The following is a 16503-nucleotide window of genomic DNA, read 5'->3' as shown; positions in this document are numbered from 1 at the left end:
GGTATTGTAATGATTCCCCTTTAGTCCCACATCGGCTAGGAGATGGAGTCCATGTGTGCTTATAAGTGGGGGGCAACCCCACCCTACTAGGCCGGTCTGTGGAGTTGTGGATCCCACCGTGTGTGTTGTGTGTGGGTTGGGTGAAGGGCTGACCAACGAAGGGTTCTGACCAGACTGGGGTCTGAGTGAAGTGTCGTTGAGTGAAGCGTACCTGCCCCACCATGCCATAGGGTTGGGGCTACCCCTACCCTATAGGCTGGTTTTTTGGGGTTGTGGGTCCCCCACTTGTGGGCATAACAATCATCTCCTTACCAACAACAACCAAATCCTTAACTCTTGAGGTTAGAAGAAGGTGACAGTGGCGTGTGTCAAAAAAGGCACTGTAGCATGTTTTCACCTACTTATAGTAATCTCCTTTAAAACAAGTCCACCACTTTGGCACCTCTGGCACCTGGCGTAGAAGGTCCTCCACCATCCTCATATTAGTACATATCAAAAATCTCAACATCTCTTTCCCAAGGATCATGCTCTCTTACAACCTGTGTCATCTTTAAGTGTTTGGAACAACAATGAGTACTATAAGATATGATCTTATAATTTTAAACACACCGCAAAGGAAACTCTCAAATCATTTCTTACAAGTATTCAAATAATAATAGTGTATTAAGCTGCTTGCATGTATCCCTTTTTTGTCCTCTTGAGTTGCAGTGAGTGCATTACTAGAAAAAAAATCCACAGAATCAAAATAATAAGACAAAACAAAGTGGAACAAATAAAAAAGTATTAGAACTGAGAAGCAGACCCAGATGATGAAGATGCTACGGTCTCTAGCAACAGATACAGCATGGATGACATTCAGTATGATTGCTTGGCTTCCAGGCAGGCACATCGGGCTACCAGGCAGGATGAAATCATTCTGCACAACAGTGAAGTGAAAAGAAGAATAGATTTAAAATAAAGAATCAAAAGGCAGAGGAAGGTGAACAATTAGACAGGAGACCTGCATGTGCCGATGACAAGCATGGCTGTATCAGTGCACTTAGCTCCTGCCATGATGATCACTGCTTGCTCTCCTCTTTTTGTTGCTGTGTTTAATGATCATCTGCCACTCGCCACTTAGCAAAACAGAAGATGAATACCTTTATAAGAACTTAGTACAAGAATTTTTCACCTTTGTAAGATTTGTGCCAGTCATGTCATATCAAAGCACATAGGTGGCATAACATCTTGTTGGATATCAAGCCACTACTTTACATATCACATACTGAGTATATCTCAAACATAGGGGAATGTTTATTCAATGCCAATCCAGGCTGTAAAAATGTAATTTTATGAAAGGGAAAGGGTAATAAGTAAAAGCTCCTGGATTATGAATTTTCGATGTCATGTTCTACGTAACTGTAACAAACTCTGAGAGGTGGAAGAAAGGTTTGAAAAACAATCTACAATTACAGCATAAAAAATCAAAAGATTATCTAAAGACCAGGCGGCCTAAAAAAAGGAACAGGAAATAGACTTTCCATATCAACAGGAACTCTGAGAGCACGGCTGATAACCTCCGGCGAACTTGCTGTACCATTCCATGTTTGATACCAAGGTCCTCCACCAACTTCAACTGCTGCCATGTTGCTGGTTGCGTCCAGAATAATCTGCAAATTAATCAGTGATAAGTAGCTTGTTTTGGCACTACACGTTTTACACAAAAGGAAAAGGAAGATGGAAATCCTTATATAGAAGTTATTGGAATGAATACCTTGCCCTTGCTGCCATCATATCGTCTTTCCCACAACTGCAACCTGAGATCAGCAGTACAAGTATCTTTGCATGCTGTTACAAAACCAGCTTCCGCTGTTGGAGCTCGCAATGGAGAACCCGATTCTTTTGTGGTGGCCTCTATTTCCACCTGATCAGAAGAAAAAGAGCAATACACATGAGAATTTCACTTTGCTTGAAGAAACAGAGGCAGCAAGTCAAGTCAGTGAGCTCCACCAGTTCGATCAAGATGTAGACGATGTTCTTTTAAGGAAAAAAAACAGCTTATATGATATTCAGCCATCCAGGTATGACAAGAAACAACAAACAGCAATGACTTGCATGTGATAATTAAAACACAGATGTAGATCTACAAAAGTCAATATAAGCGTAGATCTTTAACTTTTATGATTTCATAGACACAATTCTTGCCTGTTACAATATATTGTGTTTGAAACTCAGGAAGGTAAAAAAGACAATCACCATGTGTTTCTCATTCAGAGCAGACAATTTCCAGTGACCCCATGGAGCTATCTCCCAGTTCAAAGTACCAGTCCAAGGGACAAATTCATAGAAAATTCCTTGATAATGAATGCCAATCTGCAATAAGAAACATGTATTTTGTCATGCGAGTGCAGTGACATACAACACCATAAAAAATGAACCAATGGACAGACAGGTGAAGTTCACAACTAAAGGCCACTCATTTTAAAGCCTTCCCTAACATTAATAAACATGGTGTTAGTTGCTTACCCAAACAATTTTAGAAGGCAGTTGAGAAAACAATTAGTGACAACGAATAAACAAGTTTATAAGGTCTTGGATAATTCAATTTAGAGGCTCCAAGCCCTTTAGCTTTCATATAGGTTTTAGCCTCTACTACCTCTTCTTCAGCTGCAAGACCGTTGATAATTGGTTAGCACACTAATGGTTAAGAAGTTCAGGATTCCAATCTGACCAGGTACTCCATGCAATTTCTCTTACATTCTCAAAAGGTTTAGTTTTCATAAGTAACATTGTAACTGTATATCTTTTGGAAAAGAAGTACTACATTCACAATGCAGTATTGCATGATATAATGCCAAGGTTGCCTGGAGAACATACCAATGCAACATTTTCATAACTATCAGCCAATCCAGAAAGTTTTCTCAAGCCACCCGCACAAGTCAAAGCAACATCCCCTTGGGCACCTTCAAAGACATTGCATTGCACCTGCAAAAGGTAATGTGTAATTTCTGAGCAATCCCATTCACCATTCCACTAAGTAAACATTTTCATGTCTCCATAGCTCCCAACGCCCAAATGCAAATTAAATCAATTGTTGGTTAGTCTTTGAATGTTCAGCGGCTTTTGTAGCACTTAAGAACTTAAACGGTGCCTTTCTTTCAGTCAGATCCTAATTAGAATTCCATTGTTTCACAATGATTAGCAAAAAGAATAAGAAACCCACCCAAAACCATTTTCTAGGGAAGCCCGCACCCCAATTCTTTTCTGAATAAGATGGAGCATTTTCAAACTCATAACGCTCCCCATCCCACTCTATCCAACCTGTAAAACATATGAACAAGAAACAAAGAAAAAATTATACAAATCTACAACTATGATATCTGAACAAAAACTCTGGACTATCCTAAAGAACATCGTCTCAAATGTGAAGATTAGCTGTCCGGATTCCAGAACTACTCCTGGTAATATCCTTTTTTTTCAGAGCTCATTGCAGAGCATCAAATGCCAACAAAAGTCAACCCAGAGGCAAACATGAAAACCTGGATTAGATTCTTGGTATCAAAACTTGGCTACAGATTTATAATTAAGATTAAAGCTTTTACTTGTCTTGATGGCAAAAATGTGATGCAAGTGAACTAAAAAGTTTTGACAGACCATGTAACCATGGCCTGAAAGAATTTAATGAGATTGAAGGCACTAGCACCTTTCTTTCTTTTCTTTTCTTTTTTTTATGTCAAAACCTTGATTAAAAGACTCTGAACTATCAGCTTTCAAGTTCAATCAAGATATAATGGTCACCAAATTAAATATAGATAAATTTGCCGTGATCACTGTATATCCCATTGCTAAGAAGCAAGAAAACGGCAGAACATGGATCTCTCACAGTCACAATTGCAATAGTGTGATACCTGTAGACAATCCTCCTGCCATACATATCTGCCAATGAGGTTCAAATACAGGGAAAACAGCAAGCCAGCCTGCAGTTGACTTTTGCTTAGAATTAACATCACCCCACCCATATACTGGATGAGTACTGTACTCCCAGCGTGCAGTCTTTACAGTTTGCACATAATTTGACCTATCATTTGAATATTTTTTTTGTCAACTCAGTGCACATTGAGTCAAATAGTGTCACAAGACAATAGTGTTCAGACAGTAAAAACTACTCTTTCTTTCCTTCAACTTTATATCACTCGACTAGTAAAAGAAAATTTGTGATCAATATTATAATGTAAAACCTACTAAAATGAAAATATCACTTACCTTCCGTCATCACAAATGCAGCCTTGATGCCAAATTGGGGTGACCTGGAAACCTTCAAGAACACGACTACGAAATTCCTGAAGAAGCATATCTAAATTACAAACTGTGAAGAAACTACTATGAGATAACACAAAATACACATAGTTGCGTGCCAGAAGATCTCAACAAATGAATTCACTATAAAATTAAACAGATTGAATTGGGAAAACACATCTGAATAATACTACATTAAGAGGAAATCGGAAGCAAGTTTCTAACTAACATTTTGCATGCTAAAATTAACCAATCAAACAAATATATAACAGCCAAATGAATATCTAAGCAGCTAGCTATAGTTACTAATCCCAACATATGATGCAGCAAGAAAGGTACCTAAAGGCCAGAAACGTATGCTTACTTTATACATAAATTCATGAGCAATTTGCTTCAACTACGTCAATAATACAGATAATTTGTATGCAACTATTGTCTCGAAGCAACTGATAACAAGCGATATTTCAAGGAATTAGCAGGGCCAGTAACAAAATTGATCCCAAGGATTGTCATCATTAAGATTTAAGAGTCTAAGACTAAGAGGTCACTCTCAAAAGCTTAAGACATATTTTGATATAAAATTTGCAAAAGCAAATCATGGAACCACCAGAGTGTTTGTATAGAACTTGACAAAGACATGGGTAAATTAACATTTATACTGGAAAATACAATAAAGCTTATCAACCTGGGGAGGAACCTCTCCACTTGGAGGGGTCGCATTGTCTGCTCTTACAAAGGTGTTTCCCAACATTAGCTCATGCCTGCCTGTGCAATGCCAATTAATTATATGATCTTTACTAAGACAAGTGAAATGTATATATAGAATTCATCAATCAAGCTATATATAATGCAACAAAAAAATTTAGATCAAATATAGAGGAGAAATAACAAAGTTAGAAATCATAGTAAGTGAAAGAATAGACATCCAGTAATAGAGACTATAAAAGTGATACACACACATGAATAGTAGAGTTTTGCAGATTGACTTGATCATGCTTCTAAAACTCAATAAGCATTTTAGATTCGTTTCTTTCTCTGTTGAAATTCTTTTAATTTAAAACTCAATAAGCATTGATATTCAATAATTATATAAGACTTCCCTTCTCAGATTTAGACTACAACCTTACAACAATGTAACATACCCTAACACTGTCTCCCTGCCATGATTATTTATATTTATTCCATTTATCAGCTCAATTTTGTATATTCTTACTATGGACATAAAGACTTAGACTGTGGACTAGGGCTTGCTTAACAAACAAAAGTAAGAGAAAGAAAAAAGGTAAATTTAATATTCGTTTAAATCTGATGGACTTTAAACATATCAAAAAAATAATTAGATCCACATCTAATTACCAAAATTTTATTTCCATTTTACAAAGCAAGAGGATCTAAGTTGTGACAAGCTAGAACATACATTTTTCAGCCATAGTTTCATGGGAATGAATTCCCTTTCCTCTGAAATACTAACTCAACCATTTAACCAAGTTTAGGCTATATCTTGTGCTCAGTCTAAATCTATCATCCAATTTTGTTCAGCATTAACCCCAAACACTAATTAATTAAATTGCATAAAGCAAAATGCATTTCCAAGTTTTACATGAGGATGATGATTAGCCTAAAGGTAAAATACTCAAACTAAATTATGCTGAAGAACACTGAAATTAAGCTTTCTCAATACAAGTGTCAAGAAGAAGCAATGAAATCATCAAAATAACTAAGCCCAACTAAGCGAGAGGAAAAAACCAAATTTCAGAACCAACCAATCAACAATACAATCAAATGGAAAATCCAAAGACTGCATAAACAATACAAATGGAGCATCAAAAACAGGAAAGAAAACAACACATACTCCCCCAGAAATTCTTAGACAAATCCGTGAACTGACAAATATACTTATCATCAGCACCAAGGATCTGCGCACCAACACCAGTAAACCTCGGCCCATGGATCACCCTGTCAAGCGTGCTCATCCCACTAGGGAACGCCGGGCTCTCCACCGAGTACATGAAACAGAAGCTCTGCCGGCACTCCGGGATCGAAACCTTGAAGTACCAACCCTCAAAGAAAACCCTCGTTGTGCCATCAAAATGGTACCTAAAACCACAAATCTCATCAAAAAAAAAAAAAACAAAATCATCAGATAAACACAAATCAACAAAGGTCTAGGATTCAGCACCCGCTATGAGGGGTTCGGAGGGGGCGATCGGGAGGGGTGGGCTTGTAGACAGGGTCAATGGAGGCCGAAGCTCGAACGGCGCCAGAGACGGAGGGCGGCGGAGGATGAAGCCGTGATTGGCGGCGGAGAGGAAGCGGAGAAGAGCTATGGAAGCGAAGAGAGGGAAGGAGGATGGATTCCATATCTAGGGTTTTCCGGCATCGAAGCTTGGATGAAGCTCTCTATCGATTTAGAGAGAGATATATATATATATATAGAGAGAGAGAGAGAGAATGAAGAGGGAAAGAAAAGCTTTGTTTCGCGGGCAAAATGGAAACGCGTATCGCGTTTTCCGTCTTGGGTTTTGGCGCTTTGTGGATTGCTGGCGTGTGCTGAACCGTTGGATGTAAGGCTTTGAATGGTCTTGCGGTAGGATTGATGGACACGTGGCGGATGTTTAGGCTCGTGTTGTTGATAGATGAAGCAATTTTATAAGATTTTTTTTTTTTTGTTAGTTCTTTAATTTATTTTTTTTAACTGGAAAAAACCACGTGTCAACTTGACACAGTGTAGTGAATAGACCGAGGATAAAATCTTTGGGTCATTGAATATTATAAAATACTATAATAATACTGTTTATTAGATTTTTTTTTTTTAGAATTTCATTTCTCTCATTTGAGGTTTAGTTGTTAAAAACCTTCTAAACACAACCATAGAAAAACTTTAACTACATCATATAATATTTATTCGGGTTGATAAATTTTTAAGTGATCAGTAAATTATCGTAATTAGTGCATCACTATAATTGATAATTTCTTGTGAGGAAGCACTTGTCAAATTTATTAAAAAAAAATTATGTGTAAAAAATATACAAAGATATAGAGTTACTATTTTTAATACATAGTGAACTAAGTTCGAATTCATATCTTTAGCTGGATATAAACGCTTTATATAAAAACCTCAATATCAGTAAACAAAGAGGTTATTCGTCTTTTCAAAATTATTGTTGTTGTTTATTTTTATATTTTAAAAATATTTAATATTTTTTTAGTTAATATGTTTTTCTTTAATTTTTTATCCACACATTTTGGGAGAGTCCAACAAGCAAGGGACTGAAAACCCTATAAAAAAAATCTACAATTTATTTAAGACAACCAAACTTCTATTGCTTGAGTTTTAATAATATAGCTTTTATGACAGCATGGTTTATGTGTTTTAATAGAAGAAAACCATGGTTTCTATTGCTAATTTTTAGTGATCATCACTTCCATTTCCAATGGAAGGTGAAGATTTTGATTTTAGCAAATAATTAATAAATCATAAAACTTTAAAGAAAAACAATTTTTGATATAATTAAAAAAAATCCCAAGTTTGCATTAATATGAGTTCATATTGGTCTCAATGACATTTTAATATGAACTAAAATGTGTTAATTTTTCCCCTTTCACAAAATACTACAAATACTAAAATTTGAATACTAAAGGCCTAATTGAATTTGCACATAGGCGAAGTAATTTTTCCCATAATATTTATATCAAACGATTTCATCAGTCACAATATTAAATTAGTAAAACTACAATTTCCCGCATTACTCGAGACAGATTATTTTACAAGTGAAAGTAAAATAAAAACTAACATGTCTTGCTTTACATATATCATCGATCACACCGATCTTTACAGCATTTCATCAAACACTTGTTAACCTTGCAAGGATCACCGCCGCATTTCAATGAACACTTGTTAATATCAAAGATCATTGAGGCATTTCATCAAACACTTGTTAATAGCTCTAGATCTTTGAGGCAATTCATCAAACACTTGTGAAAGAGCTTGTAAAGATCTTTACGGCATTTCATCAAACACTTGATCCACAGCATGATGGAGCCCAGAAATCAGCTCCATTTTCACTCCCAATTTGAGGAGTTATTGATACTGGAACAAGACATAGCCCTCTGCTCTTCAAGTCTCTTCTTGATTCTTCATTTGAGATCTGGCATTTAATAAAATAATTTATAGATTAGTCCTTGAAATTTCTCAAATTTATTTATGGGACCTAGTTGGGTTTTATAGGTTTTTTATTATTATTATTAATATACACCTTCAAAAATCATGTTTTTGATTTTATCACAAACTCTCTAGTTAGTTCTTTTTTCTTTTATAAAAATTTTTATTTACGGAATTTTTTTAAATGTTTTTTATGAAATGGGCAGGCTATGTGTTAGAGGTGTGCTCGTCACCGAAATTAATCGTCCGATTTGTGTGCACTCATCTAGTGGACGGAGGGATTAAGTTGCAAATCCGCTCTCACAACCGAGAACCTTTTTTGACATTACCACAGACAATGAAAGTCCCTATAGATACTTTTTTTTAGCAGGACAATATCACTTGACCAAAGACCGATTTTTTGTAAATGCTAATACCATTATCGTAATTTTTAATCTAAATAAATAAAAAATACTAGATTTTATTTGGCAAAAAATAAAAAAAGCAAAATATTTGAAAAGAAAATTACATAATCTATGAATGAAAATAAATAACACAGTAAAGCACAAAAAAAAAAACCAAAATTTTGATTTTAAGTTTTATAAAAATACTCAGATTTTTATTTTGGCCCTTAAAATAAGAAGTAAAACTGAAAAGCAATCCTTAGGACAAGGAAAACTACCATTTTGATCCTTTTCTATCTTTCAAAATAGGGACTAAAATAATCAGTTTTGAATTCAAGGAATGTCAAAGGGCATGATTACATTTTTGCAGCCCTAATAAATAAAAATTAATTAATCAATTGTTAATCAAGCTTTTAAATTTTAAAATGGTCACAAGGCTGTAAAGTTGTGAACTTTGTTTCCCATGTCTTTCTGGTCTAATGAAAGCTGTAAAGTAATGTATTTTGTTTTATAAAATTATAAGAATACATGAATTATGATCTTGAGTTAATTGTATAGATCCAATGAATTCATACCTGCTCATAGTCCTCAATAAATATACAATTCCTTCCCCCTTGTACCTATATAATAATAATAATAGTTTTAATATTGTTAATTAATAATATAAGTATTAATTAATTCAATATATTATAAATAAATGAAAAACTAACAGTTTTACAAGTTATTAAAATTTGGGTTCAGTTAATTGTAGTATCATTTTCTCTGTGTCATCAAACTTGTAATAATTTGACAGTGTTTGTCAAATTTTAGTTCATCATTTGATGGAAAATAACCTTAATATTTAATGATATCATTATTACTAAATATTTAATATTTAAAAGTACTATAATAATCATACAAGTACAAATGTATAAGTAATTTAATTTTTTTTCTTCTATCAATTTATTTTTTATGTTTTTTTAAAGATCTTTGAGCCATCCGTTTTAAGAACTAAGCACCTTAAACTTAATCCGGAAATAGGTTTTGAAGTTTTATAAATAAGTAGATTTTTCTTAAATACTTTTTTATTTGCAAATATTTAAACTTAAACCCACTTAAATCACCCGGAGTTTAGAAAACTAATCTCATTATTAAATAAATCATAATCTTCTTTCCATAATAATAATATATATCACAAACTAAAATAGTAGTCCCTAAGTAAATAAAGATTAGTTTTTTTATTTTTATTTTTATAAATATGCCAAGATTAAGTAGCTAGTTAGAGATGTGTGTACACGCCGGAAATTGACAAAAATTAATTTTTAGTTGGGGGTTTGGTTTGATAAGCAATTATCACTAAAATAATCAATTAATTTAATTAACACTTACTAATTATATATTATAAAGGACACTTACAGAGTGACTTGAGGCAGTGGCAATGTAAGGAGAAGTCAGAGCCTGCATGAATGATTAAATGAATGAATAAATGAATAGACATAAGAGAGAAAGACAGAATATATAATAAATAAGAACAATGACAAGAACAAGACACCAATAACTAAAAAATGGAAAATAAAACAACACTTGAATCATAATGTTATTTGTGGCAGCTTTATAGCGCATGCTCTCAAATATGACTTGCATTTGTTTCAGCTCCTTCTCATTGTTTTAGTACTGTGTTCTTTCAGAAATTCATAATGAAGGCATTGAGAAAAGATGAAGAGAAATTCACCTCTATTTGACTATGTAGGAATCTGATGTAGCCTATAGCTTCTTGCAGTACAGATGCTGTGTCTGTCTGTCAAACATATATATATATATATATATATATATATATATATTCAGGAGGTATCAAATTTCAATTCAAAAAAGTTAGAAGTGTATACTTTAAGTAAATATTTATTAGTTTAAAAGATGAGTGATTAATTAAGATGATCATAGATATATAGTGCTTTCCATAGAAAGAATTTTGTGAGAATCTAAGCATAACAATAATAGCCAATTGTGTTAGAATATATGCTTGCTTTTATGCAATTATTTAGTTAAACTTGGTGTGTGTATATCTATTGTTTTGCCAAAAGCTTTGTAGCAAAATAGTATTGATCCTACTGCAAAAAACATGGTGCAGGGATTTCAGCACCTCGAGTTCAAATCTTGTTAGATGTAATGAGGGTAATGGTTTTCCAGTTATGGGTTCAGGCTACCACCCAGACCCTGTGTTATATCAAGTAATGGTGCAAAAATTGGATGATCAATTTCCGCCTGGTGTGCATGCCCCTTAACTAACATGTGTTTGTCGCATTTATCAATATATATCATTTTATAAAGAAAATATAAGAAAGATGCATGGCATAATGTAAAACAATTAATTTAGTTTTTCTCTGAGATCAATATATTTGAGAATTAACAAAAACTAGTGAATTAGACAAAAAGCCTCATATTAATTTAAAATTAGATGTTTTAGATTAATAATACTAGATGAAAAATCAAACATATTATTTATGTATGATTTAGCTTAAAAACATTAGCTGATAAAATGAGAAATTTTGGACATATATATATCAAATTCTGAAATTCATATTTTCTAAATTAAGTGACATGAGATTATTAATTAGCTACTCTAATAAATATAAATTGAGCATAATTAAGTTTATAAAGGCAGTAGAATATACCTTTCCAAATGGTGAAACTAGTTGGTGTAGTGCAGCTACTCTATCTCCTAACTTCTCCTTCCTCACCTACAAATCAAACACAACTCCAAACTTTTACAATGAATTCTTCAAAACATAAATAAGCATAACTTAAACACTTTAGGAGATTGGTAGATTAGAAAGAGATAAGAAGAAACCTTAAGAGATGCTTGAGATGATGTTGATGATGATGAGGATGAGGATTGAACTTTAGCCTTCTTCAAAGCCACACCACCTTCTCTACTATTACACTAATTAATAATATAAAAAATCCAAAAAAAAAACAATTAAATAAATTAATTTGTAAGTTCAATTATATAAACATTAACATCAAACCTCAGAGTCATGAACTCTTTTAGAGAAGTCAAGTGTGGTAACACAAGACTTTGGAGATGAAAGAGATTGCAAAGCTTGACTACAACTACTAGTTGTAGTAGTTGTAGTAGTAGTTGTTGTTGCATGAATGATCTCATCTTCTTCTTCTTCATGATCTCCATAACTCTTCACTCCCTTAATACCAAACACTTGATGATCATGATCATCATCATGATCATCATGCAAACCATAAACAAAGTATCTCTCTTCTTCATCAACCATTTGTTCCCCTCCTCCCCTACAAAGTATAAATATTCAAACATAAATCAAAATCTCAAATATATATATATATATATATATAAAGAGATAGAATTAATTACAGTAAGAGTTGGCTGAAAGGGAGAAAGGTGGAAGGAAGAGAGGAATGATGGGAGAGTGATGAAGATGAAGATGAAGAAGAAGATGAGAAAAGAGAAGGTGGTGTGGAACTTGAAGGGTTGATAGAACTCCATAAGCATGAAGATGAGCTTTGAAAGACACTTCTATTCATCATGGCTCTTTCAACTCAATTATTTGAGTAAACTAAATTTAAAGAAAAAATGTACTTGTTTTGAGAAAGAAAGAAAGAAAGAAAGAAAGGAGGAGAATACATGGAATGAAGGAGAGAGAGAGAGAAAGAGAGGTTTGTTTAGGTTTGGTTTTATTAAACTTTGTTTAATAAAATATTATATTGATGGTTGCTTTCTTTTTCTTCAGCTTTTGCTTTATCACAAAGTGGGGAGGAAAGGTGGTGGCAGTGTTTTTCAGATCAAAAGGAGTGGTTTAAGGAGAGAGGGTTTAGGTTATTAAGTGTAGGGTTGAGAGCTAGGGTTAGGGTTTCTTTCTTCTTTTTACTTTTTTTAAAAAAATTGTGATATTTACTATTTTTGTCTCTATTTACTAGTCTTGTCTTCATTTGTGCACAGAGAGTAAAATTAAAAAGTTTCTTTTAGAGATGAAATGAATTTTTGACATGTGTGCTTAGGGGTGGACATGGGCCGGGCGACCCATGAGCTGGCCCGAACCCATCAAAAATATATGGCTAGGGTTTAGAAAGTTGAGCGGGTTGGGCCCAAATGTTTTACTCGATTGAATTTTTAGCTGGGTTTGGGTCAGATGAATTTTGACCCGAGCCCGACCCGACCCGAATAAATAAATAATATATATATCATATATTATTTATAATATATATAATTATATATATATATATATATAATAGTAATAGACTTGAAAAGAGTAAACATTTATAATACTTGTGTTGTATTTTTTTAAATGTTTGAAAAAATTTTAGGGGTTGTAGTAGTAGTTTTATTTAGTTATTTCAATTATTTCATAAAAAAATATTTATTTTTTGGGTCGGGTTAATGGGCCCCAGGGCCTAATGACAATCAAATGGGTCGGGGTTTGGATCAAAACACTAGTCGAACATGGCTACGCACCAAATCCGAATATATGGGTTAGTATATTTGAGTCTGACCTGCACATGCCGACCCAAACTGGCCCATGTCCACCCCTATGTGTGCTTTGTATTTTTAATTAATTTTTATTTATATATTTGCAAAATATTTAATGTGATTTTTATTTAAGATCTGATCTGAAATTATAATTAATTAATTAATTTTTAATAAATTTGAAATGCATCATGAAAGCTGACATATAATATAATCTAAAAAAAATTGATCGGATTTTATCAAATTAACATTTCATGAATTGTTTTAAAAAATAAAAATAAAAATTTCAAATTTTAAAAAACAAATTAATCTGTTAAAAATAGCTTTTTTTTCTTAATATTTTGACATATTAGTAGATGTTTATTTTATATTTAGTTGTATTAATGTAATATAGTGTAATAATAGCATAGCTTATGCTCTTTATTGTACTATGGGTATATAATTATGAGATTTAATTGATGATGATGATGATGATATATATATATATATATATATGAAAGGAAAGAATATTATGACTAGATAATATGAGATGGAGTAGAGTAAGCAAAATTATTAAGGCAGGCAAGATTAATGAATGGTTGTTAATTTTTGAAGGTAAAGGAAGAGGAATGAAAACCTCCAGTAAAACATAAGTTTAGCATGTTTGCACTCTTTCTAGAAATTATAATTCCACCTATCCTTTAAAAAAGGATCCATTTCATATTAAAATAATAATAATAATATTCATAGATCATGAATCATAATCAACTACATCAACATCAATTTATATTTAAATTCATAAATAATGATAATTATACAAAAAGATATTCAACGTGAAGAATAATTGAACAGTTGATAGTGATTTGTGTTTCTTTTAAAATCATCCATATACCTTCTCGAAAATTTATATAATAAAAAAATTAATTTTTTCCTCAACATAACTTAGAATAACTAATGAAAATTCCAATATAGTCAATTCGGTCTATTACAAATATACATTCACCAAATGTATTATTCTAATGATTAAAATTGAGATTAATTAATTTTTTTAAGAATATCAAATTAAAACCCCCAACCCCTCACCAAATTACCAATAAACTTGATTTTTAAAAATAATTAAATATAATCTTTAGAAAAAGAAAAGGAAAAGTCAACAATGGCACTACTCAACAATCAAAGCTTGGGAATCATGCACCAGAAGCGGAGTGTTAAAATCTCACCTCAAGCATAAATAATGGGTTTTCCACTTTATATTTTTTTTTCCTGCTTATCATATTTATTAACAAAAAATCAAACAAAATAAAGTAGAATTAATGTTGAGAGTAGTGAATTGTTACTTGAATGGTACATGGTAAATCTAAAGTCGAATTTTTAGGTTAGTAGCACCAAAGGTGAATCTAGAGTGGGGGCAACTGCCCCTACTCAATCAACTTTATAAATTCATTAAATAATATTTAAAATTTTTAAAAAAATTTCAATTTATTCCCACTAAAACTAAGAAATAAAACCTATATAAAAACAATTAAAAATTTATCTGAGGATTTATATAAAAAATTTATTTTAAAGAGTTAATTCCCTTCGCCATCTCTCAATTTCAAACCCTATCATCATATTCCTCTCATTCGGTTCTCTTATACCAAAGCTTGGAGGTGTGAATTAGAGAGCAGCCTTCAATCCTCGCCAAGTCGCTATTCAGCTGTTGCAATCCTACAAATATGGATTTTTCTGCAAGTATGCATTTCAAGAACTTAATAATCAATTCAATGAGGTGAAAATAGAGTAACTTCTTTGTATTACTTCTATAATGTCTTTATGATTCTTTTGCGACTTTAATAAGAGAAAACTAATTCATCTTGCTCAATTTTATCCATAAGAGTTTTCTGAGACGAAACTTTTTATCCTTAACAATCAGCTTGAGACTTACATTAATATTTATTTGAGAACTCATGGTGAGTTTAAAAGACTAAAAGGTATTAATGACATTTCTATAAAACTTGTTGAGGCAAAGAAACACATTTTATGCACGTTGGTGTGCTTGTGAAATTAACTTTCACATTGCCCGTTTCTACTGCATCAGTTGAAAAAGCTTTTTCTACTATGAAGATTATAAAAAATCACTTGCGCAACCGAATGAGAGATTTTTGGATAAATAATTGTTCGATTATAAAAAAAGATATATTTTGTAGTATTAATAATGAAAAAATCCTGTATCATTTTCAAACTATGAAACATGCAGAAAGCAATTGTAATATATTACTTTCATATGACGAAAACTTTTGATGCATTTGTGTTCCATTATTTTTTTTATATGTAATATTAGTTTGCCCCTTTTGAACAAAAATCTTGGATCCGTCCCCTAGCACTATACAATACTATAGAAATGTTGTACTAGCATAGTTCACCCACTGTTCACTTGGCCCCTTGTAGAAAGATGTTGTTTCCATCCCATCCAGTGTTGCATGCCAGGGGAATTTATTAGCTCATTTTGGTTTTTGAAAATTTTCTGGACATACACATGATAAAATTCAAATTACCCCATATGACGTCTAGCCGAATTAATATAAATCTCTAGGAGGTTGTTAAGCTATCGTAACAGGTGCACTATCATATATTCTTGTTGTTTGACACTCTTTTGTGAGGTGGTGCTTGTCGTTTTTGTCGAAGAAATAAATAAATAAATATAATGTTGAGAGGGAACAAAAGTTTAACAAACTTTATATACTTTATACATGGGTGGCATCAACTAAAGAAATTAACAAGGACTCGAGTTATATGGGTTAGATAGATAATTAATGATAGTATAAATAAAGGAGGATGAGATTAAAACATAATGGCTTATTTGGAGTAAATATCAAGGATTAAGTCTCTTTATGAACATCTTAATTTTAATAATAAATTAAGTATTAAAATATTATTGGCAAGATTGGAAGTACATTTTTCATATGTCGGTTTATATTTTAAAATTTTAAATAAGTGTCTAATCAATGTATGTAACTACAAAAGCAATGGAGATAAAGATACTAGTGAAAAGAAAATTTAAAAAAAAACCCAAATTTTTTACTTAGATGTCCACATTCATACAGTACTTGACTTATGATTATAACTTTTTTATATAAATAAAATTACAAAATATATTTTTTTATATATATTAAAATGTGAGCATTTTCTTTACGTATTAAAAATTTATACCAAAATTTATATAGTTTTGAATTATTATATGTATGTAAATT

At 32.2% G+C, this 16503-nt stretch overlaps 2 protein-coding genes across 6 annotated transcripts; both read right to left on the bottom strand.

Annotated features, from left to right (window-relative positions):
* Positions 1–1292: 1292 nt before the first annotated feature.
* On the bottom strand, positions 1293–6680 carry LOC120280324 (probable tocopherol cyclase, chloroplastic). Of its 2 annotated transcripts, none has more exons than XM_039287118.1 (10): positions 6455–6680; positions 6128–6372; positions 4961–5040; positions 4243–4319; positions 3888–4057; positions 3203–3300; positions 2857–2964; positions 2236–2352; positions 1754–1903; positions 1293–1649 (listed from the first exon to the last, which is right to left on the bottom strand). In XM_039287118.1, the coding sequence occupies exons 1-10, from the start codon at positions 6634–6636 to the stop codon at positions 1476–1478; spliced, it is 1401 nt and encodes a 466-aa protein (XP_039143052.1). In that variant the 5' UTR covers positions 6637–6680; the 3' UTR covers positions 1293–1475. The 2 variants fall into 2 exon arrangements, with proteins under 2 accessions (XP_039143052.1, XP_039143053.1); XM_039287119.1 differs by having other exon boundaries at positions 6164–6372.
* Positions 6681–7935: 1255 nt separating this feature from the next.
* LOC120280073 (transcription factor bHLH68-like) lies at positions 7936–12520 on the bottom strand. Of its 4 annotated transcripts, XM_039286798.1 has the most exons (8): positions 12185–12512; positions 11826–12102; positions 11648–11740; positions 11472–11537; positions 10532–10597; positions 10216–10257; positions 9396–9440; positions 7936–8423 (listed from the first exon to the last, which is right to left on the bottom strand). In XM_039286798.1, the coding sequence occupies exons 1-8, from the start codon at positions 12355–12357 to the stop codon at positions 8289–8291; spliced, it is 897 nt and encodes a 298-aa protein (XP_039142732.1). In that variant the 5' UTR covers positions 12358–12512; the 3' UTR covers positions 7936–8288. The 4 variants fall into 4 exon arrangements, with proteins under 4 accessions (XP_039142732.1, XP_039142733.1, XP_039142734.1 ...); XM_039286799.1 differs by lacking the exon at positions 9396–9440 and having other exon boundaries at positions 12185–12517; XM_039286800.1 differs by lacking the exon at positions 10532–10597 and having other exon boundaries at positions 12185–12517.
* Positions 12521–16503: the final 3983 nt, after the last annotated feature.

The sequence above is a fragment of the Dioscorea cayenensis genome, chromosome 17 (assembly GCF_009730915.1).
Source record: "Dioscorea cayenensis subsp. rotundata cultivar TDr96_F1 chromosome 17, TDr96_F1_v2_PseudoChromosome.rev07_lg8_w22 25.fasta, whole genome shotgun sequence".
Taxonomy (NCBI): domain Eukaryota; kingdom Viridiplantae; phylum Streptophyta; class Magnoliopsida; order Dioscoreales; family Dioscoreaceae; genus Dioscorea; species Dioscorea cayenensis.
The sequence above is the reverse complement of the archived record's forward strand: the minus strand, read 5'-3'. Positions and strand labels throughout refer to the sequence as shown.

Excerpts from the sequence above, each read along its gene's own strand:
- LOC120280073 (XM_039286798.1), bottom strand. The coding sequence starts at position 12,357 with ATGATGAATAGAAGTGTCTTTCAAAGCTCATCTTCATGCTTATGGAGT. Across the intron at positions 10,598-11,471 it reads TAGTTTCACCATTTGGAAAG|ACAGACACAGCATCTGTACT; the intron begins GTATATTCTACT and ends TATGTTTGACAG. Across the intron at positions 8,424-9,395 it reads TTATTGAGGACTATGAGCAG|ATCTCAAATGAAGAATCAAG; the intron begins GTATGAATTCAT and ends ATTAAATGCCAG.
- LOC120280324 (XM_039287118.1), bottom strand. The coding sequence starts at position 6,636 with ATGGAATCCATCCTCCTTCCCTCTCTTCGCTTCCATAGCTCTTCTCCG. Across the intron at positions 3,301-3,887 it reads GGCAGGAGGATTGTCTACAG|GTTGGATAGAGTGGGATGGG; the intron begins GTATCACACTAT and ends TATGTTTTACAG. Across the intron at positions 1,650-1,753 it reads ATGATGGCAGCAAGGGCAAG|ATTATTCTGGACGCAACCAG; the intron begins GTATTCATTCCA and ends ATTAATTTGCAG.